At 50.0% G+C, this 23,112-nt stretch overlaps 1 protein-coding gene across 2 annotated transcripts in view; it reads left to right on the top strand.

Annotated features, from left to right (window-relative positions):
• The window catches only part of DOCK2 (dedicator of cytokinesis 2), a 411,048-nt gene extending 388,275 nt beyond the window's left edge, over positions 1-22,773 (top strand). For both annotated transcript variants that reach the window (XM_082726146.1, XM_082726145.1), the window contains 11 exons: positions 99-180; positions 1,320-1,404; positions 2,207-2,293; positions 8,208-8,384; positions 9,792-9,875; positions 15,679-15,816; positions 17,309-17,436; positions 18,344-18,515; positions 19,515-19,635; positions 21,126-21,268; positions 22,221-22,773. In XM_082726146.1, coding sequence (XP_082582272.1) covers positions 99-180; positions 1,320-1,404; positions 2,207-2,293; positions 8,208-8,384; positions 9,792-9,875; positions 15,679-15,816; positions 17,309-17,436; positions 18,344-18,515; positions 19,515-19,635; positions 21,126-21,268; positions 22,221-22,283 — 1,280 coding nt within the window. In that variant the 3' untranslated portion in view covers positions 22,284-22,773. The remainder of the gene's footprint in view (positions 1-98; positions 181-1,319; positions 1,405-2,206; positions 2,294-8,207; positions 8,385-9,791; positions 9,876-15,678; positions 15,817-17,308; positions 17,437-18,343; positions 18,516-19,514; positions 19,636-21,125; positions 21,269-22,220) is intronic.
• The last annotated feature ends 339 nt before the right edge of the window (positions 22,774-23,112 follow it).

Raw genomic sequence — 23,112 nt, 5'->3', positions numbered from 1 at the left:
AGGGCTGTCCTGGCAGGTCTCACCTGGGACCTGCTATATTTGGAACTGTCCCTGCGGTCGACAACATGGTATGTGAGCCTTAACTGCAGGAATCCCAGACATCCAGTGTTTCACTGTCCAGCCGGTCTTGGATGAACACCCAAGGTTCAAGAATAAGCCAGTGCCTGACCAGATAATAAAGTAAGACCCCAGTTCCCTGGAAGGAGGGATGGGGAAGAAAATGCAATGGGGCTGCCAAGCCAAGCGAGTGGCAAGATAGGCCCTGGTGCCCTTCCAGTTCTTTCTCTGGGTTAGCCAGAGAAAGATTCTTTCCTCTTGGGGAAAGAATCACCTGCCCCCCATTAGCCATCTGGGCTCTGCCCTTGAAAATGCTGAAGCCAGAGATGGGAGGAACGAGGCACAGCAAATCCTCAGGAAGCAGCAATGACATGCACTGAGCTGGAGACGACAGAGCAGTCGGTTCCAAGGAGTCCCTAGCCAGACTATGGGAGCATAGTTCTGAGCACATTCTTCCAATGGGACATCTCAGCATTTGTTGAGGTTGTGCAGTGACAGGGGTGTGGTCTGATTAGGATAAATGGACATTAGAGGAAGCAGCTTGAAGGTGGGTCTTCGTCTGTTCAGAACCACATCACAAGGTCAGAGATAAGGCCTTGAGGCAGGAGGTCTGTGGGGCACCCCCTTCTGAGCTGCCCAGTTTACCCGCCTCAGACCCAGGTTCCCGGTAGAGCTCGCAGAGGACAGTGGGAAGCAGGAGGACTTTGTGAGAAGAAAGGCCAGTCCCTTCCGGGAGAGGCAGCCTGCCCCAGTGCAGGAAGCTGAGCAGGTCTAGCTCAACTGGGGTCTGAGCCTCTGCTCATCCTTCAGCAAGATGCTGTGGGCAAGGATAGCAACTATACAGCTAGCACCATGCCCTGCGGGCCCCAGTGTGAGAGTCTCCCTAGAGATCCAGGAAGAGTAGCTGGAGCAGTGCTTGGGACACCTAGGGAAATCCTTAGAAGATACTCCTGGGACATGAGGCTAGGACCTTAGGCATATCTAAGTCCTTCGTTGAGGTCACAGGTGTGCATTAATGCTAGAATTCCAACCTCTTGGGTACCCTAAGGGGTATTGTGTTCTCATAGGACATAAGACTAGTCTAGCTGGTCTAGCTTCTAAATCATTTTGCAAGGAGCACCTGACTTTAAATGCTACAACAAGGGTATGGCCGACCTGAAGTTTGCTGTAATGAGCCTCCCTGAACAGCACCAGGTCAGCCCAGGTTTGGTGTCAGCAGCTTGGCATGCTATCAGGAGCCTCTGCCTCTTCCTACCTTGCAGCTTTTATAAATCCAACTATGTGCAAAAGTTCCACTACTCCCGGCCTGTACGCAAAGGGACCGTCGACCCTGAGAATGAATTTGCCGTGAGTATCTCCCCTCCCCTTCAGCAGCCTTGATCATTACCCCCACGGTGACCTTTACCAACCAGAGCAGGCACCTGCCAATGTCAGAATGGGAGGGCATTTGATCTAAAGCAGTAAGAAATAAAACTAACATATATTGATATGGTGACACCCATTCTCCAGTCTTTTACATTGGGTTTGTTTTCATTTCTTGGAACTTAGTTTCAAGTCCAGGCCTCGTGTGAGGTGCACTTCTCAACCACAGGGCATTCAGGCATTTGCAGAACATAGGATCCCTCAGGCTAAGCAGGGGTGTTGATGAAGTCAAACCTTCCAAGAAATAGTAATAAGAAGCCACAGCGATCTCAGTCCCCAGCATCTCCTGTGTGCTTCCCAGCTAGGATCTGTCTTTTGTTCCCAAGGCTGGCATGAGGAAGGGCTCTAAGTTTCCCTCAGCTCTTCGCCTTAGACTGTGATTCTGCCTATTTTGGGAATCACTGGTCCTCTAAGAATATAGCACTGTGAACCCTCCCCCCAGAAAATACAGGTCGATGCATTCAATATTGCTTAAAAATCCTGACAATTCAGAGACCCAGACTAAGGTTTACCAAGCCTAAATCCAGAGACAACTTTAACTTCACATTGGGAAAGAATTCTTAAGGGTAATTTGGGAGTAGGTTTCTGAGTCCTGCAACATTCATCTGGACTCTAGGCAGATGAGAGGTTTGGGGGCCTGGCTGGGTTCTTGCCAAACTTCTCTGATGGCCAGTTTTCATGAAGTGTGTTGCTTTTCTGTCCTTTCCACCCCCTGCCTATGGGACAGTCGATGTGGATCGAGAGAACCTCCTTCATAACTGCCTACAAGCTTCCGGGGATCCTGCGCTGGTTTGAGGTGGTGCATATGTCCCAGGTAAGTCTCCAGGCCTTCTGGGAGTAGCCAGTCTCAGGAGCCCCTTTAAACTATAAGAAGGTGACAAGCTTTTGTTCAAAGCCTAGAATTCTAATGCAGGATGGGATCTGTGGTACCATCTAGATCACCCGCTTTCAGATTTCTCGCATAAGCATCAGACCAGTTACCCCCCACCCACCGCCCCGCAAATGAAACTTACACGGAACCTGATAATTAAGCTGATGAATGGGAGCGTCTGTGGTTGGGTGCAGAGGGGAGTCGGGGGGCCTGGAATGCCATCACTCAGTCATACCCTCATTTCTTCCTCTCTCAGCAGCACCTTGGGGATCCTCGGCAGAACCCCACTGTGAACCCATTTTATAGTTGGATAAAATGAGGCTCAGACAGAGGAAATCCCACAGAGGCAAAGTTTTGGCTAGACTGTAATTGTTTGAACTCCCCGTGGGGAGAGAGCATGTTTTTTGCTTCTCAACACACTTCAGGGCTCCCATGTCTTTAAACAGCTAAGGATCTTGCAGATCCCAGGATACAAAAGAAACGGCCAGGGTGGTTGTGAGGAAACTTGAAATGTGGGGACATACTCAGGGTGTCATTCCATTATTCACTTAATAAATATTTAATGAGTACCCAATCTCAAGCACCTAGAGATTTTCCAGTGGAGCTTACATTCTAGTGGGGAAGACATACTGAAAAGTCAAAGTAAGTAGAATAATGTCATGGTGATAACCAAGATGGGAAAAATAAAAGAAAGGGGCTGCTGGAGTGCTGCTGTGTTAAATGGGGTGGCCAGAGAAGGCCTTGTGGAAGGGAAGTATGGTCCACACAGATACTACAGATCCCAGGGCATTTTAGTAGTGGGACCAGCAAAGGCGCAGGCCCTGGGGACAGAACATGCTTGTATCTGATTCAGGGCAAATGAGGCTGAATAGTAGGAGCCTGACACCAGATCCTATAGGACCTCGTCGGCCACCATGAGGACTTCATAGCTTTTCCACTAATGACCTGGAGCCTTGAGCAGAGAAGGGACAAGATCTGGCTGGCATTGCCAAGTTACTGTAGTATCAGCTTGAGACCATTTCACTCTAGCCCCTTTGTCCCCCAGCGGCTTGATGGCCCTCCGATCTCCTTTTCACAGCCTTGGCCTAGACCTTTGGGAAAATATCATAATGATGACGACATCAACAAACTCTTGCCAAGCATGTGCTAAGCTGCTCACAGGCGTGACCTCATTTAATTCCCTCCACAGTACAACAAAGTAGATATTCTTATTCTCCCATTTCACAGATGAGGAAATCAACGTACTGTGTGAGTTTGTGGATTATTTAAGCTTTAGTGAAAGAAGTGGGATTTGATTTTCACCTCCTATCTCAGACATCTGGACCAAGTTCACTCTCTGCTTCCGGAAAGTGTCCCCAACCCATCCTGACATCAGCAGCACCTGCGAAGGAAAAACTGTTCATGCTCTTCATTCGGGGACACATTGGTAAATGATAAGCTTCGACAGGTGTCCCAGGCAGGGTATCAAAGGCTTTACAGCCTCTTCACAAAACCCCGTGACATATATGCTTTTACTATTCCCATTTTTGAGGTGAGGAATCAGAAACTTTCTGCTAGTACGTAGCCTCCACCATTGGCTCTGGCTGTGTCTTATCCCATGGTGGAACTCTGCTCCAGCTAGGTTGTGGGCAGGCTGAGGGAATTCCCGCAGTACTCCCTGTTGTCCCACCACCTGCCAACCCCTCTGGGGTGTTTCTCCTCAAAGCACCCATCACCCCCTAATGGACGACATAATTTGCCTATAGGCTTTAGATATTTTTAATAGCTACAATTTTAAACACAATAACATATTAGAATATCAGTTCCAGGAAGAGAGATCTTTGTCTATTTTGTTCCCTACCCTATCTTTAAGTGCAAAAATTAGTCTCAGGCACATAATTGGTGCTCAAGATTATTTGTTAGGTAAAGCCATCAATCCATCCCTCAGTGAATCAGCAGAAATCCTTAATATCTGAGCTTGATATCTTGTTTTGTGAACTCAGGAGTGTGAAGTTAGGAAAGAGTCAACCTGTTGTTTTGCTTCATTTATCCGGATGCCTTCCGAGAGAAGGGGTTTGAAAAACGTCCAAAAAGTTGATCGGAGTGAACTAACTACCTCTAATAGCCACCCTCAGTTGAGTTCCCAAGAACTTCAGGATGTCTCAGACATGAAAGTTTCATGCCTGCAGAGTGAGTTCATTTCTAAAAACCTGTTTCTGTCCTACATAAATTGGTAATCTTGTTGTCGGTTGTTTCTTGCATGAATTGTCATGAGTACAGTACTGTTTATACAGAACCGTGTTTTCCGATAGAATTCCAATGTCAGTTCTGTGGATTGAGGCTTCTTTCCTTGTTTGTGGCCCTGGGAACATGCAGTCTTTACAAAGGGCTTGGAGACCCCTTTCAGCGGGGATATTAACAAGCTGTATTTGTTGGACAAACACTGTATATCTCTGAGCCTTAGCTTTCATTACCTGTAAGACAGAGATTGAAAAACTATGGAATTTCAGAGCTGAAAGGCACTGTAGAGGTCATTTTGTCCAAGAGGCTATAAATTCAAAAACCTTCCTAACCTGGGAAGATTCCGTAAATATGTGAAACTGTGGCATTAAGACAGAAGGGCGTGGCCTAAGCTGTGGCACGCTCCCTCTGGTTGAACTACGTCTTAAAAACAGGAGAACTTGTGTCTGGGCTGAATGAGAGGCCCAGTTTGACCTCTGGGTCTCCAGTGTGCAAACCCACACCTGGTTCTTGTCCAGTCCCGTTACTGGCTTATAGACTCGAAGCCCAGAATGGGACCTGAATTGTTCAAGTGATCAGGTAGGGGTAAATTGTAATAAAAACTTAGCCTGTCTTGTGCAGTTCATGGGATTCGTAAGAAGATTTAGGAGGGTGATAGGAGGGAAAGGCCTGGGCCGCCTGGGTGGCTCAGTCGGTTAAGCGACTGCCTTCAGCTCAGGTCATGATCCCAGGGTCCTGGGATTGAGCCCCGCATTGGGCTCCCTGCTTGGCATGAAGCCTGCTTCTCCCTTTCCCATTCCCCTGCTTGTGTTCGCTCTCTCGCTGTGTCTCCCTCTGTCAAATAAATAAATAAAATCTTAAAAAAAAAAAAAAAGAGGGACACGCCCTTGGTCCCCTTGAAGAATATGAAATGCCACTTGATTGCAAGGGATCGCGTCACGTCATCTTTGAGCCGACGTTTCCCCCCTTAAAAATGTTCCCAGAGGATTTGCTCCCTGATAATTTAGTTTCCCCTCACAGCGCCTTGGGCAAGCATTATATACTTGTACTGCTTAAAAAGAAACTGAGATTGAGGTTAGAAAAGGGGCCGAAGATTCGAGGACTTGAATAAGTCCTAAGGACCAATAATAAGGCGAGTTTGGTAGCAGAGTGGACCAGCTGTGGTCAGGAAGCTCCCTTTAGCATCAGGAACCCATTCCCTCCAGCTCTGCAGCCAACCTTCCTGGGGCAAAGGACCCCGACTGTCCAGGGAACAAAAGAAGAGCTCCCGTTGTGGTGTAAGCCCAGCACGGGCTGGCACCTTGGAGGCAATCAGTAAATGGAGCCGGCCCCATTAGCATGATGATTGCTTTTATTCCTGTTATCAGCCCCTGACATCCAGGCCTCCCACCAAATGCAGAACCCCCATAACTCTGCTGAGATCTATATACTCAGGCGTAGGTGAGAAACCAAAAGAATTTTCCTTTTGATTCTCTGTTCCTGATGGCTATAATGAGGTTAAAGACTTAGAGATTCAAAAATAGCTTCAGAAATGAGGGGAAAAGCCAATCAATAGGACGTTCCATTTTTAATAACTCTCCTTAAAGCCTGCATGTTTCAGACATGCCAGGCTATTGTTGAAATCCAGGTGTGGTGCTGGGCTCGATCGACGTGGTGGTGATAGATTTTCCTTGGAACTCAGTCTAGCCCTCGGCTTTGTAAAGTCCCTGCGGGGATGGTTCTGTGTGCTTGCCAGAAATGGGACCATGGGTTGTAGCTTGTGGCCTAAGGACTGCAGCCCCCACCAGCCAGAGCAGGCTTCCCCGGGAGTTCATTTCCCTCTTTGTGCATGTGCCTGTGTGTGTACGAGCACATGTGTGTGCATGTTTGCGTGCGTTTGTGTGAATGCGGCAGGGGGCAGAAGGAACAGAGGTCAAGTCTACTCCTTGGGGCCTTCGTACTGCAGAGAGCGGCCATCCTCAAAAGTGTCCAGAAACAAGGACTCAGCAGGGAGCCTGCTTCCCCCCCCCCCCCGCTCTGCCTGCCTCTCTGCCTACTTGTGATCTCTCTTTCTGTCAAAAAAATAAATAAAATCTTAAAAAAAAAAAAAAAGAGAGAGAGAGAGAGAGATGACCAAGAGCATGGCTGGAGAGGCTGGTCTGTCCTTCTCACAGTGATGGTTATAACAATTAGCAGGTACCAACTTTTAAAGCACTCTGCTGTGAGTCGAGTGTCATATTATCTCAAACAATCTTTGCTACATACCCAGTGAGACAGGCACAGTATCACCCTCATGTCACTGATGATACAGTGTAGGGTTCCTACTTCCAAGAAGTCTTCCCCAGTTACTTGAGCCTTCTCTCCAGCCTCTACTGGGCCCTGCCAGCAAGACTTACCTTCTTAAGGACAACTGCTGGCCTCTGTCCTCACATCCACAAGAATTAGTAGCAGTGGCTCCCAGCCTCTCTCTGAAGCAGGTTTTCTTATGCTCTGTCCTTGTTTTCCTAGAGTCAACCGAGGCTCAGAAGGGTTAGAAAACTTGCCCAAGGTTACACAGTTAGAAAAAAATAGCAGAGCTGAGATTTATATTGTTTTGATTTGTTCAGTTTAAGGGTCCACAGACCCTGGCTTGTGAGCTGCACCCCACTTACACCTGTTTGGGTAAATAGTTCTATTGTAACAACTAGGCTCATTCACTCACAGGCTGCCTGTTGCCCCTTTCTCCCTGCAATAGCAGGTTGTGTCCTTGGCTCAGAGCCTAAAATATTTACCATCTGGCCCTTCCACGGAAAAAGTGTGCAGATCCCTGGCTTTGTTTTGTGTTCCGGGTCCCATCTTTTGAAAACCACACTATTTTGCCAGTTTCCATTTTATGGCACTCTGTTTATACTGCTTTCTGAGAGGTGTTGGAAAGGGGCTTCATTTGATCCTCTCAACTAAATTGAGTCCAGCTTGGAGCAGTGACATTTTATACAACAACCAACCTTAGGACCTACTATGGGCCTGGTGATCAGATCGCCAGATGCCCACACAGATGGTAATTCACACACAGGAGCTGCACAACAGGAGGGGCTGAATGGAGCATGTTGTGCCCAGGTAGTAAGAAGAGAAAACCCTGGGGCACCTGGTGACTCAGTTGTGGTTGAGTTGTTTGGCTCAGGTCCCAGGGTCCTGGGATTGAGCCCCACTTCAGGCTCCCTGCTCACCAGGATGCCTGCTTCTCCCTCTCCCACTCCCTGTGCTTGTGTTTCCTCTGTCTCTGTGCCTCTCTGTCAAATAAATAAATAAAAATCTAAGAGGGAAGGAAGGAAGGAAGGAAGGAAGGAAGGAAGGAAGGAAGGGAGGAAGGGAGGAAGGAAAAGAGAAAACCCTCCTTGGAGCATACCCAGCCTCTGAAACCCCAGCAAGTGCCTGAGATTTTCTGCCTCTTACTCCCCAGGGAAATGCCGTTCTCAGTAAGCAGAAAGTTAGCCTGCCTTTCCCTAGACAGGAGACAGCCCCAAGAGCTCACTGATTACAACAAGAGCCTGTTACAGCCCCTTAGGGAGGATTGCCTCATTTGCATTCCAACCCCAGATGAAATCAATACCAATAATTATATCTGTTTTTAAAGCACCCTGCTAAGGCCCTTTCTTCCTGATGATCTCATTTTCAACAGACCACAATTAGCCCTCTGGAGAATGCCATCGAAACCATGTCCACAGCCAACGAGAAGATTCTGATGATGATCAACCAGTACCAGAGTGACGAAAGCCTCCCCATTAACCCGCTCTCCATGCTCCTGAACGGGATCGTGGACCCCGCTGTCATGGGAGGGTTCGCCAAGTATGAGAAGGTGAGGGCTTCCACACACCAGCCACCCCTGCCCACGACCACCACCGTGGCCACAGAGCAGTGGCAGGAGGGCCCAAGGGGCAGATATAGCTGAAGGTCACTGCCTTACTATGGCTGTGTGTCCCCCAAAGGAACACTTCAGCTTGGTGGGACCTCAAACCCCTTCCCTCTCTCATCTCCTTCCCACCCTCAGTGCCCCATTCTGCTGAGGCAGGAAGGAGCAGGGGTCACTAGGATCCCCTATTCCAGAATCCTACTCCAGATCCCCTATACAGAAGTATAGGAGCCACACATCAAAGCACGCGCCACCCGTGTGACCCCCATGTCTTCCCCAGTTGATCTAGATGACCTCTGCACATGGAAAGAAATGAAACCCGGAATATGTGAACATATAGAAAGTCTAGGAGATCAACTCCAAAATGGGAGTTATAATCTAGGCATCCAAGCTGTAAGGTCTCTCCAGAGATGCCCACACATTTTAGCCACAGATTTTATGTTGAGCCTCCTGGTACCTGTGGCAAAAACAGAAAAGCCAATAGTTATGTAAGTCACATTTTCCGCTGGGAAAATACCAGTTTCTCAGCAGAGGGACATAGCTTTTCCCAGCATTGAAGTAGAATAAAGAGACTTCATCTGTCTTTTACCTAGTCCATACATTAATGGCACAGAGGGGAAAAAGGACTCCTCATTCTAATACATCTCATAATGGATTCCCCATCTATCTTTTCTATGTCCTCCGCTGATGTAAAACTAAGAATACGATGCAGTGGTATAATTTAGGGAGAGTCATTTCAGTCACCCAAGCAGTCCTTCTACCTGCTCTTGGATCTCCCATTAGTCATCATCAGTAAGGCTTTGTTCCGCCTTGAGGGGTGATAACACAAGTCTGTGTATGGGGCATACACATCGAGGACCTAAGTCCAGAAGAGCTAGCAGCTGCCTGGGGCACACACAGTAAGGGAGGTGGTCCGGGGAGCGGGAGCATTCCAGGGAGATGCCTTCCTGAGGTCTTTTCCCTGGATCAATGCTCAGAAACTTGAAGGAGCATCAGAACCCCATGCAGGGCTTCTTCCTCCACTCCCCCCTCCCCCAAGAGGTTCTGATTCAGTAGGTCTGGGTGGCACCCAAGAATTTACATGTCTGACAAATTCCCAAGTGTTGCTGATGCATCTGCTCCCCGGAGACTTGGAGAACAGCTTCGCTGGGATTTGTGGCCCTTGTCCAGTGGGTTCTGATCTGAGCCTCCAGGAAGAAGAAACAAAGTCCATGCCTACAGGGCCCTGCCCCATTCAAATACACGTGACCTCGTGCTCCCTCCGACGGTGTCCTTTCCCAGTAACAGAGAGGTTGCTTGTGGGGTTCACGCCACATGAACAGGAAACCCCAAATGCTTGCCTGTCCTCCCTAGGCCTTTTTTACAGAGGAGTACACAAGGGATCACCCAGAGGACCAGGAAAAACTGAGCCGCCTCAAGGACCTGATCGCGTGGCAGGTAAAGCATAGCTGGACTGGGGCTGGGTCACCCCGTCTCGGTCCTGTCCTCTCCCTGCTCCCTTCCCCTCTGCCGGCTAGTCTCAGGCTGACATGGCCTAGTGTAACCTCTTGTCCTGTCCCTTGGCTTTCTGCCCTTCTTCTGAATCCATATCTCCCAGGGCTGGGATTAGGGGCCCTGCACCCTGGGGTGCCGCACAGGTGCTCTGCTGCGTGTTGCTTAGACAGCCCTATTGAATGCATGTGGAATTCAGAAAGGTGGCTTTCCCCAGTGGGACAGAAAGGAAAGCCAGGCCCCCTACCTGGCACACACCAATCAGGTAACAGAAGATTTGGCCCCCACCCCCACCTCCTAAAGCTGGCCCAGTTTGTTGCAGATAAGGCTCGGGTGGTTTATCAGGTTTGGGAAAATAACTGAGGCCTTCACTTGGTGGGTTTTTGGTCAAAGAGCCTGCATTCCGCACCCCGCAGAAGTCAAGCCAGAAAACTTGGACGGCTCTGCCCTTCCTACCACCTTGCTTGTCTTTGTCTTCCCCCCACCCCTCCTCTCCTGCACCCCATCTTCTCCCTCCACGCTCTCCTCCCATCTCTGTCTTGCTGTGCATCTGTCCCTTCCTCCTTCTCTCTCACACCTTCCTTGCTTCTGCCCCTCCTCTCTCTTTTGCCTCCCTCTGCCCCTCACATCCTACTCTCTCCACTTCCCTCCTGCCTTCTCCCTGCCTTTCTCTGGGTCCCTCTTCTGTGTGTTCTCTCCCTCCTTCCTTCTCCCTCCGTGTCTTTCCCTTTATTTATCTCTCCCCCTCTCTCCTACTCCCCAGAGAAGAAACATTCCACCAGGTCCCCCCACCCCCAGAAGCCTTCAAAGGATAAGACTCCCTGTCCTTGGTCCTTGAACCTGAACTTGCTCTGCAGAGACCACTCAGCTCCCAGAACGCCAGGTGGGCCCCAGAGGGCAGGAGCTGGAAGGAGGCATGGAGCAGGGGGGCAGCAGTTTGCAGCTGCCTGTTCCCTCTCCCACCCTCCCTCCCTTCTTGCCAGTCACCATGCAAAGAAAAGCAAGCTATTGTGGTAGGGAGTTTTTGTTACTCTAGGGAAATCAGGGAATGAGAAGCATTGGGTGCAGCCTCTTTTCTTAAAATAAGGATTCCTAATTCAGGTCCTTCTCTGCCTCTGCCAATTTATGCAAAGCAAGGCTTTAAAAATGAAACAGCAAGTGCTGCACAGACACGGTTTCCTGAGTGCATTTTGTGTGTCTGGAATTTTCTCTCCCTTCTTACCTTGTGCCACCTGTGAAACACAAACTTCCCCAAGATCCCCAGCTTCCCGAGGTCATCATGCCCTTTAATACTCAAAGAATGATATTCCCCAGGAAGGCCTGGCTTTGATTGGGTCCCTTTCTCAGATATTTCTGAGATGCCCCAGGGAGGGCTAGCACACCACACACATTTGTTTGGTTGTTGGTGTCAATTCTCAATCAGTATCACTGTCCTGGGCCACTCTACCGGGTCTTATCACCTGGTAATTAATCTTTCCTGTTGTGTCCACCACACCCAAAGCAGGAACCTCAGCCTCACAGCATAGCTAGTGCCAGGCTGTACCTTCTTAAAGAATTCTATCAGAGTTTTGGAGCTAATGGAGGGACATTAAAAAGAAGGGAGACTTTGAAAGTGTCTATTAGCTGTTACAGCTTTTAAGAGCAATTAACTTGGCTTCTTCAGACAGCGGCCCCTAGTGGCCACCTTCTCTGTAACACTTTCCTTACCTCTCCCACCCCGCCCCCAACAAGCCACCATGTTACAGAAGCCCACTCCTGACCTGGTAGCCACCCCTCCCCCAGTAAGGGGGCCGTGTTCCTCCCACTCAGAGTCCAGACCCCCTAACCATGGGCACTTAACACTCAGAAGATGGTACCCTGCCATGGTGAAGGCAGCCTTATAACAATATTACATACAGTGAATTAGCTCTTCCTTGTCCTTCTATCCATTCATTCTTGTACCTTGTATTTATTGAGATCCTACTGTGTGCCCAGCAACAGAAATAGTGCTGGAAAAAATTAGGCCTGTTCCCCGACCTCTTAGAGCTTAATTCTAAATTGGATCTTAGCTTCACAAAGCCAGATACACTTTGGATTTTCTCAAAGCCTGAGAACTTTGGATTTCAAAGGGGAATCTCTTGCGCCTAGTCTAGTAACACAACAAAAGCCAAAGCTTTCCAAGTACTTTCTTGTGTTCAAGATTGCACAGATCTCAAGATTGATTGCTTCTTAATTTTTTTCTTTGTAAAGATTTTTCTCTATATTTATCAGCATGGACAGATGTCTACAGTGAATTCATCTTTTAAACATGCTTTGAGATATTACATACAGAAAAGAACACATAGCAAAAATAGGCAGCATGTTGATTTATCACAAAGTGTACACCCATATGACCACCTACTGGATGAAGCAGAGCCCAGAAGCCCGCTTGTGTCTATAAGCCTTGCTTGTAGTGATTGTTAGTCTTCCCCAAGACTGACCACAGTCCTGCTTTCACAGTAATCATTTCCTTGCTCCTTTAAAAATGATTTTTGGGGCACCTGGGTGGCTCAGTGGGTTGAAGCCTCTGCCTTCGGCTCAGGTCATGGTCTCAGGGTCCTGGGATGGAGCCTCGTGTTGGGTTCTCTGCTCAGTGGGGAGTCTGCTTCTCCCTCTCTCTCTGCCTGCCTCTCCGCCTACTTGTGAACTCTGTCTGTCAAATAAATAAATAAAATCTTTAAAAAAAATTTTTAAATAAAAATAGTTTTTAGCCACTTAACCACTCACTCATAAACACCAGAGTTTACTTTTGCTTATTTTTGGCCTGTAATACAAATGAAGTCATGCAGTATACATTCTTTGGGACTAACTTATTTGCTCAATGCTATGTTTGTAAAATTCACTCATCTTGTACATAGCTATCATTCCTCCATTTTCACTGATTTATAATATGGTCTGTACAGCTGGATCATGTGACGCTACCAAAACATATTTATTTCTTTTTCTACTGATGGAGATTTAGGTTGATTGTAGTTTGGGGCTATTACAAGGAATGCTGCTCTGAAAGTCTTTATAGATGTCTTTGGGGCACACATATGCATAATTTCTGACAGGTGTATACCTAGGCACGGAGCTGATTATAGTATGGAGTATCTAGGTCTGGTAGATACCCCCGAACTTCAATCAGCACAGTTTAGTTTGGCCTGGTCTTGAATTTCATATAAGTGGTATTATACATATATATTACTATACAGTATGGACTATTGTGTGTCTGGCTTCTTTTGGTCAACACAATGCCTTTGAGATTCAACCAGGCTGTCACATATGTCAGAGGTCTATGTTTTTTTTTTTTAATTTCCCTCATCCATTACATGAATGCACAACATACCAATAACATAACAATTTATTTATCCATTCCCTTGTTGGTGGACATTTGGGTTGCTCTCAGGTTTTGTGTAATATGAATACAATTGCAATGAACATTCTTGTTTATGTCTTTTGGTGAACATAACTACTCACTTCAGTACGTGTGTAGTACTGGAATTTCCAGGTCAGGCAGCTTTGGCCCTACTGGATGCAAAGAAACAGTTTTCCAAAGAATCAGCTTTGGCTTCCTCAATCCTCTCTGCTGTAAGTTTGTTTCTTTTGCTATCCATACCTACCCTCACATTTATTATGTCCTTCCTTTTACTCTTGTTGGATTTAATTTGCTGTCCTTTCACTAAAATTTTGAGATGGATGCCTAGATAATTGATTTCCTGTCTTTGTTAGTGTTGTAAACCCATTCTCCAACTATATCTATGCTATTAGTTTTTATATGTGGGATTTCTATTATTATTCCCCTTTTTTATTTTATTTATTTTTTTTTATTTTTTTAAGATTTTATTTATTTGTCAGAAAGAGAGTGGGAGAGAGCGAGCACAGGCAGACAGAATGGCAGGCAGAGGCAGAGGGAGAAGCAGGCTCCCCGCCGAGCAAGGAGCCCGATGTGGGACTCGATTCCAGGACGCTGGGATCATGACCTGAGCCAAAGGCAGCTGCTTAACCAACTGAGCCACCCAGGCGTCCCTATTCCCTTTTTTTATATAAAATTTTTGTCTTATTTCATGGATGGAGGATCTTTTCTGTTTCTATATATTAATTAAACTTTTTAAAATACTGTTTTCTTAGGCGTTCTTTATCCTCCCTGTTTTTTCCAAGTTAGTTCATGTGTTCCTCCCTGCTACCCTTCTTCCCTTTTTTTTTTCTTTTCTCCTTTTTGCTTTGCTTTGCTTCCTATCTGTTGGTTCTGATCTCTGTCTTTTATACTGGAGAACCTCCTTCAATATTTGGTGATCTTCACAGACAGAGGCATGAAACACCTCAGTGAAACTCTGTGTACATGAGTGGTGGCTTCGTCAGCTACATGGCATCACTATGTGATAACTGAGTGACCCACAGATGTCTGTATAATGAGTCATTCCCTTTCTCCAGCTACACACCTTTCAAACATAGGAAAGATAATCCTGGCAATAATGCTGCTAGAATCTGGGACCTGGGAGGTGAAGGGCTTCCATCAGTAGGCAGACTTCCCCTTCAACCCCCATGTCCAATCTGGCTCCTCATCCCTGCCCCCATTGTGCCTGGGGTCTACAAGCCCAGGGTTCCTTGTTCTAATTATTCTAGAGGATAAACTCCTTCTTCTAGGGGAAATGGGAAAATATAACCCTTGGCCACAGGGTGAAGTGACACAGACCTGGAGGTCTAACTGCTCCTGTCACAGGATTTCAACTTATCCCTCTGTGTTCAGCTCCTCGAGTCACCCTGACTTTTCTGGGCTACCTGCTGCCTCCCATCGCTAAGGCCCTCATGAGTTTCTAGAGGCAGATTGGCCTCTTCTTATCACTAACTCCCTCCTCGGCTCCGAGAGGTCACTCGCCGTCCTCCATCCACTGGACATGGTGAAGTTCAGATAAGATTTCGGTTTCTCATTCACCTTGTGCCTTCAGAGCTATCTCCCAAAGAAGGAGCCAGTAGTGTCCTTAAGGAAATGTTTATTTTCTTTTCCTCAAAATAATCTATATTCTTTGCACCCCTAGTTATGTCCCACTGGGGCCGCACTGTCAGCGTTCCTTCTAGCGGTGGCCACTGTGGCTCGGCTATTCTTGCTTCTCGCCACCATTGAGGCAGAATCTCACTGACCTCCTTTGTTGATGAGTGAGTTTAACTCCCTCACATCGATCCCCTCATCTGCCTCCATTTTCCCAAGGCTTTTACATCACTTTGAAAATTCCTTATTGGCTAGTACCTTAGTGTATTAACACTTCCCTATCTTTTTCAACAGCCACATCAGGTATGCCCGGACCTCCCGTGTTATAAGACGAAGCTGCGTCCCTCCTTTTCCTTGCAGCCCTTCTGTCCTTCTATCCGCTAGCTTCTGACATTCCTCCTTTCCCTTTGCATTGCCCAGAGCTTCTTGCGCAAACTTTATGTGAGCATCACCAAGCTTCTTCCCCGCTCGCCCACACTCTGCCCCTCAGTAGACTTTCCTAAACATACAGCCTCTAGTGCAGGTCTGACCCTCCTAGGGGGCAAGGGTGGCTGGAGGGGTTTCTCGCCTTCCAGAGCCAACCTCAGGGCTGCAGCTTGCCCATTCCGCAGGGCTGCCCACTCTGTGTGAAGGTCTCAGAGTCCCCGGTGCCCTCCACAAGTTCTGAGCAGCCCAGTGTGACTTCAGCGATCTTTGCGGGCCAGGTCCCAGGCCACAGCCAGGAGGCCAACCTGCGGCTCATCGTCTACCCTTTCTCTCCAGATCCCTTTCCTGGGAGCTGGGATTAAAATCCATGAGAAAAGGGTGTCAGAGAATCTGCGGCCCTTCCACGACCGGATGGAAGAATGTTTCAAGAACCTGAAAGTGAAGGTGGAGAAGGAGTATGGTGTCAGAGAAATGGTAGGCGTGGTCCCCGTGGCTGGGAGGGGGTGAGACTGGTGGAGTGCAGTGGAGGGGGCGGGCGGGGTGGGAGGATGGCAGCTGGCAGGGGCCCTGCAAAGGAACTTCCCCTGGAGGAGGAGGACCTGATCCAGGTGAACCTTCCTGTAAACGTGGTCCCACACAGTCACCCCTAGACAAAGCCCAGGTACAAAGAGGACCCTCCAAACTTAGAGACTGCGAAAGCACCTGGTATGTGCCCAGCCTGATCTCAGCACTTGGCATCTACAACCCATTAAGTCTTCACCACATGCCTGGGAAGTAGGAATGGTTTTCAACTCCTTGCTTCTCTTTGGGAGGTTCAGAAGCGCTAAGTAACTTGCCAAAGGCTGCACAGCAAGAGAGTGCAAGGCAGAATTTTCACCTGGATCTGTTTGCCTCCAAAGCTAGTGCTTTGGGCCACTAATAAGCTCTGGGACATAAAGAGGCCAGTGGCCTGGTACTCACAGGCACATCTTTATCCTCCTCCCCAGGAAGCAGAATCCTGAAACATCAAGGCTCTGTGGTCCCATAGAGGCCATGTGGGTCAAGCCTCTGACTCAATAGATTAGAAAATTGAGGTCCTGAGTTCCTAAAAGAATGTAGAGATAAACCCAGGCCTCTTGTCTTCTGGCCCAAGTTTTTCCATGAAATGAGTCCCGCAATTCTGTTGTTAACTACTCAGAATTGGGTCAGATCTCACAGGTTAAGGGCAGAGTCCTCCATAAGGCTGCCCTCCCTTCAGACAGTGGGGTTCCCAAGCCCCTGCATGTCTGACCAACTGGTTTCAACCTTGGGGGTTCCCTTGACCCCTTCAGGTTCACAGAATTCCACAGAACTCAAGAAAGCACTATGCTTATGATCCCAGTTTTATGACAAAGAATACAAATTGGGACCAGCTAACGGAAGTGATACACAGCGTGAGGCCGGGAGGGTCCCGAACACACCGTGGACGTGTGCCGAGGGCACGACCTCCCCGCCAGACCATCCATGCCGCCACCAGGACACTCGCCCTAGCCTTAGCTGGGGTGTGCTTACTGGGGTTTTATTACATCGTCATGAAGGGTGACCCCTGGGCCGCATGTCTGAAATCCGCCCAGCCCCTTGTCTTCTCTAGAGGAGGGACGTCTACCAGCTGGGACAGAGCCTGACCCAGGAACCCCACAGCTGGTCCCTGGGCCTGGCCTCCAGCCAGAGTCTTCTCATGAGTATCATGGGACCCCCAAGAAGAACAAAGGGGACATCGCAAGGATTAAGAGATCAGCTCCCAGAAACAAGGAATAAAGGCCAGCCCAATTCTTTCCAAAAACAACCACCTTCTGGCTTCAGCCCGCCAGGAGTTTTGTGCAGTGCCCTGCCCTGCCCGGCAGCTCCGCCCTGCTCAGCTGGAGGAGGTGGGGGTAGGCTGAGGCCACAAGAGCGGCCCCTCCAGCCCAAGGCGGGCTGCTCACCACCCTACTCTCCCCGCCTGCAGCCCGACTTTGAGGACAGGCGTGTGGGCCGCCCACGGTCCATGCTGCGCTCCTACAGGCAGATGTCCATCATCTCTATGGCTTCCATGAACTCTGACTGCAGCACCCCCAGCAGGACCACCTCTGAGAGGTCAGTGCCTGCCCCAGAAGCTCCCAGCACTGCTGACCCCCCACCTTGCCCCTGGGTCCCCAGCAAAGCCTTGCTGCTTCTCCTTCTGCCCCAGAGGCCACCCGTCTACTACTTCCCTACCCTCCTGCTTCCAAGCCTTTCCCTAGCTGGTGCCTCACTAAAACCCCCACAGGCATGCTGTGATGCCACTGTCCTTAGTGCCACTGAGAGGGGGTCACTGGAGGCCCACGCCCAAGGCAGCTTTTCCGAGCCCTGGCAGGACTTGGCCACAGCTGGTGTCCTCCCAGCCTGGCCATCTCTGCTGGAGCTCCTACCCCAGCCTATTCAGTCTCACCTCTTATCTCTGCTGGGCACCGTCCCCCAAACTCCCTGCAGAGCTGCCCCTCCTGCACTCACCCATCCCTCTGCAGGGGATGAAGGTGCTCCTTCACCTCATGAAAAGCCTCTCCCCTCCCACCATCCTGGGGTCTTCCGCTCCACCCGGCCCAACCCCACTCCTCCAAGGACATGGCAATGTGAGTCGAGGACTCTCCAGCCTCACCTCCGGTTGCCCCACAAGGTCCTGCAGACACCTGCACTTACTGGAAGGAGAGAATGGCTCAGGGAGGCTGAATGATTTGCCCCAGGCCTTCAGTTAAAGGGACAGCGCTGGACTTGAATCCAGAGCCGCAGCTTAGCCATGTCTCTCCTCACTGCAAGTCTTTCCTGCTGAGGCTCCCATCCCCCAATTTCATTTTACTCTGTATTTTGAATGTTTGCAAATTAAGCAAGCAGTTCCCCGAACTCTGCCAGGTTAGCAGATCTGCTGCTGAACCCTGTAGGGACAACTCAGCCAGCCTGGGTCCCTGTGAGACGGTCCCCATGAAGCTCTAACTGCAGTTCCTACTGCCGCCCCTTTGCCCTTCAGCTTTGACCTGGAATTAGCAACTCCAAAGACTCCAAAAGCGGAGCCGGTGGAGATGATCTCCGTGGGGAGCACTCTGCCGGAAGTCAAGCTACGGCGGTCCAAGAAGAGAGCCAAGAGGAGCAGCGTGGTGTTTGCGGATGAGAAGGCTGCGGCCGAGTCGGACCTGAAGCGGGTGAGCAGGTCCCCACAGGCTGCCTCTAACAGCTTTAGTGCAACTCTGCTGCTCACATGTTATCCAGGGCCCCCAGACAGGGTCCCATTCAAGCCTCGTGCTTGCAGCAAGGCAGGTGATGCAGGAGTGTCTGAGGAGCAGGGAGGCAAAGTGCTGCAGGTGTCTACCCAGACTGACGTTACGGAGCCAGGGTTTGAACCCCAGCTGTTAAGCCTGCACATGCCTTTCCCACCACGTGGCAAATGTGAGAAGCTGCCTGGGGCACCCAGACGGAGAGAAGTAGTCCACCCAGTATTGGGCTGCTGTTTCTACATCTCTGCCCTGTCTCCCTCACCCAAGGACCATTCCAACCTCTGACATCTCAGACCCTGCTGGGCTCCTCCAGTGAACCAAGAACCCAGCTACAGATGCAGAGATGGACTCTCCCTGCCCTGACCTTGAGAGTTTTTGTCCTATAACTAATAACTATTTAATAGTGAAACTTGGTGTCATTGGGTTCAAATCTTAGTTTCCCTTGAAAGAGAAGTTGTTGAAGGCATTCTTAGAGGCTTGGAAGGGGAGAGGGATTAACTATACTGGCAAGGGAGGGGTGCCAGATGAAAGGGCAAGGGTCCTGCTAAGATGCCTTCCAGTAAAGAAAAGATTCTGCACATAATTCCCAGTAGACCTCGGAGGCTACTCTCGCCAGGGCACAAAAGTGGAAATAAGTCCCCATGTTTTATAATTCTAGGTTATCATTCACATGATTGTCTAAAATGAATGTCTCCCAACTCTTAGAGTAACATAATATGCAACCTGTGCAACTGTACATGGCAGGCTGGCATGGAATGTTAGAAAACAGAGTAAGTCAACTTAAAACTAGATGCACAGTAGCCTTGCCAAGCCATTATCACTGATTTTGCAAGGCCAGGAGCTGCCTAATGCTAAGCCTCTGTGGTGTGTGTGTGTGTGTGTGTGTGTGTGTGTGTGTGTCTGCATGTGTGTGGTGTATTTCTTCAGCTCTCCAGGAAGCACGAGTTCATGAGTGACACCAACCTCTCGGAGCATGCAGCCATTCCCCCCAGGGCATCCATCCTCTCTCAGATGAGTTTTGCCAGTCAGTCCATGCCCACCATCCCAGGTATGCTCCCTGCCACCGGCAGCACTAGAAGGTAGAGGAATAACAGGGCCACCGGCCTGGGGGGTGGAGAGTGGGTGGGTACTGTAGCCATAAAGCAAAGGGGCCGGGCGTCTCGGGGGCAAGAGGCTCTGCTCAGAAGCTCCCTGCTCTCTGAGCTCTCACCACCCTGCCCCCCATTCTGTAAGCCCCACCTGGGGCTGGGCTGGAGACCTGTGGTTCCTCTGGTCCTTAGGAGTGGCTAGGAATCCACTTGTCACACCAGGCAGCCCTGCGTTCTCCATTAGCCTGGCCTCCCCACTGGCCAGAAGCCCTCTGTTTCCTTTTTTGACCTGGAACCCTCTTCTGGAATTGCAGAAATTGCCACCACATCTTCTAGCTGTAGAGTGTTTGATTCATAGATGCTACCTATTTCCGCCACCACTCCTTCACTGTCCAGTGAGGAGGGCAGCAGCACACGGATGGCCATTCCCACATCGCAGAGGGGGATGCTGCAGCCCTAACGGGGACAGGCACATGCTGGATCGCTGTGTCTGGTGGGCCGCTGTCTCCACACTGAGGATGGGGGTGGGGTGGGGGAGCAGGACAGACCAGCAGCTCCCTTGTGGAGCTCAGCAGGCAGATCTCAGCAAAGGCACCTGCCAGCTCTTGAGTGCTGACCACCACCAGACCTCGTACTGAATTTTCATCATTGATTTTTACCCCAACACATAGCTACAAAGTAGATGATGTCATTAGCCCCATTGTGTGGATGATAAAACTGAGGCACTGGGAATGTCAGTCTCCTGCACATCACCAGCTAGGAAAGGGCAGAGGCTGAGTGTAGGCCAGGTGCTCTGTCCCTGGAACCGTGCCCTTGACCCCTGCCTCATCGTACCAGGCACGATAGCCCCCAAACTGTGGCATCTGGCCAGACACACAGTCATGTCCCTGTCATGCTCTCAGACTGCCACAATACCCTGGAAGTCTGCAACTGTTGTCTCTGTGCTTTCAAGGTCAAAACGGTATCAAGAGGTAGCTAATTTGTAACACATCTCTGAGCTGGGAGCTACAGCTAACAGTTCTCCCTACCAGCCCCTGCCTTGGGGAAGATGAAAAATCCAGGCTCCTGGTGTAGAAAGGTGAAGGAAGAGTGAGCTCACATCGACTCCCCACCTTGGGGCAAAAGGCCACCTTCCCTAAGGATATCAGGGCCACAGCAGCCAGGCGGCCTTCCCCCAGGTCCCTACGTTTCTAGCTCAGAAGCCCCGATGAGACTTTGATGGGGACCAGGCAGCAGGCTCCTGCCCGGGGTTTGGCAGCTTCAAGAGTCCCCTTCAAGGCAGCAGCCATGCCCTCCCGCCTCCTGCCTGGCACTGTGATGCGCCCTCCCTGGCTTCTGTCTCTGTGCCCCAGCCAGTCTCCCACCTGCCTCCCCACGTCACCCTCCTGTCCCTTGGGCACCGCCTCTCCTCGGCCCACCCACTCACTCCCTCTCCCCACTGTCCTTGCAGCCCTCACGCTCTCCGTGGCAGGCGTGCCTGGGATAGAGGACTCCAGCTCGTCCCCCCGCCTCAGCCAGACCTTCTTCCCTCTCTCAGACGGCGACAAGAAGACGCTCAAACGGAAGAAAGTAAATCAGTTCTTCAAGACGATGGTGAGGACCCAGATGGGCGGAAAGACAAGTGTACGTGGGAGGGGGATGGGAAGAAAGCAACGCAGAGAGAGAGGAGAAAATGGGGGTGGGGGAAAGGCAAGCATGAGTGTGCACGCACAGGCACGCACATTTGCACACTCCCTGGGAGGCATGGTCAGGCCCGCAGGGGTTGGGATGCTAGCCAGAGATGCCCCCACTGCAATTCTCCTCTTGGGCCCTAGTCTCTGAGCAGGACTGACCCCAGCTAGGCTGCAAGAACGTGCCAAGGGGAGACACAGGGCCCCTGGGACTTCAGGACCAGTCACCGTCCTTTGCCCAAGTTGCCCTTCGGTGTGCCTGTCAGAGCCACAGCAGCTGGCTATCTTTGGAAACTGAAAGGGCTTTTTAATTTTCTTTTTTGGAAAAGCTTTCCTATTCAACTTATATTACAGATTCCTACTAATTAAAAGTTAGTTTCCAAGCCCTGACTTTTCATGGCCCGTCTCCCATTGTTACTTGTCGGTCTTTACTCAAGATAAAAAAAAAAAGTCCCGTCGACACTTCTGATCCTCAAGATAATACAAACCAGAGCCCAGCGACTATAATAATCCCAGGTTTACTGTGAGCGTGCAGGGAGTCAGGCACCATGCTGAGCACCTTCCAGACCTTGTCCCATGTGACCTGCCATGACCCCGGGAGGAGCTGATGGGGCTCACAGAGTTAGGGAGCGACTGGCCCAGGTTTCCACAGTGCACAGGGCCGCAGAGGCTGTGCTCAAACCGCGGTGGGGTGCCCCCTCTCTGTCCAAACTCAGGGTCATGCTATCCTGCACTCACAAGGCTTTGGGCAGGGAGCCTTGCAACTGGGACGGGGAAGCCCTGCTTTGGTGCTCATGAGAATCCCATCCTGGGTGTGTGTGTGTGTGTGTGTGTGTGTGTGTGTGTGTGTGTGTTTATTTTCTTCTCCCACAAAGCTGGCCAGCAAATCCGCTGAAGAAGGCAAACAGATCCCCGACATCCTATCCTCGGACCTGTGAGCTGCTGCTAACCAGGGCTGCACAAGGAGAGCCAGCGAGAGAACTTTCCAGAGGAAAAGAGACATGGTGGGACACTGAGACCTCAAAGTGGGGTACCTCATTCCGGTTGCTCTCCCTAAGAGGAACAAGGGCTGATCTTGGCCCCCACTCCTTGTGATCCAAGCGCCCGGTGAAGACGCCCCTGCCCGGATTCGGGGCTGTGTGCACAAGAAGCCAGCAAGAAGGTTCTCTCCCACCGCGCTCTCCCCAACATCCTCGGCGCATCTTTTTATAACCCGGTTTCTTAGATATAAGGAGCTGTATTTTTGTTTCATTTTTTTAAGTCCTAGCACCTAACAGAGCAGCCTCTTAAATATTCTTTTATTTTATTTTTGGTTACTATTTTGTATTTCCCATTTTTTAATACAACCAACCAGTCTTTTTCCTAATTGATCTTTTCCAAAGTGTTACTGTTTTCTTACTGACAATAAAAATGTGTGCATGGCTCCCATCAGCCTTGTTGCATAATTCTGTCAGCAGCATCCCTGCAGCCTGGAGAGGGTGGGAAGGCAGGCCACGCAGGGTCTGTTGTCATGTTGAGGGGCCTGGCTCCAGCCTGTCGCGGCACCAGATTTGCCCTCCTCGTCCGTGGCCCCCCAGCCCCAGGAGCGTTCTCCAGGATTCAAGTTCCTTAGGGCCCGAATGCTGGCATGTAAGGATGCCAAAAAAGCCTGCCAGAACCGTCCTCAGGTGGTCCTCATACTACCTTTCTCCCCTTCTGGAAAGGGATGGAAAAGCCACGCAACCAAAGGCCCAAGAGTTAGGAAAACAGTGGACAAGTGATCCGGCC

The sequence above is a fragment of the Mustela nivalis genome (genome assembly GCF_964662115.1).
Source record: "Mustela nivalis genome assembly, chromosome: 3".
NCBI classification, from domain to species: domain Eukaryota; kingdom Metazoa; phylum Chordata; class Mammalia; order Carnivora; family Mustelidae; genus Mustela; species Mustela nivalis.
Note: the sequence above shows the minus strand (reverse complement) of the source record. Positions and strands in the feature narration are given on the sequence as shown.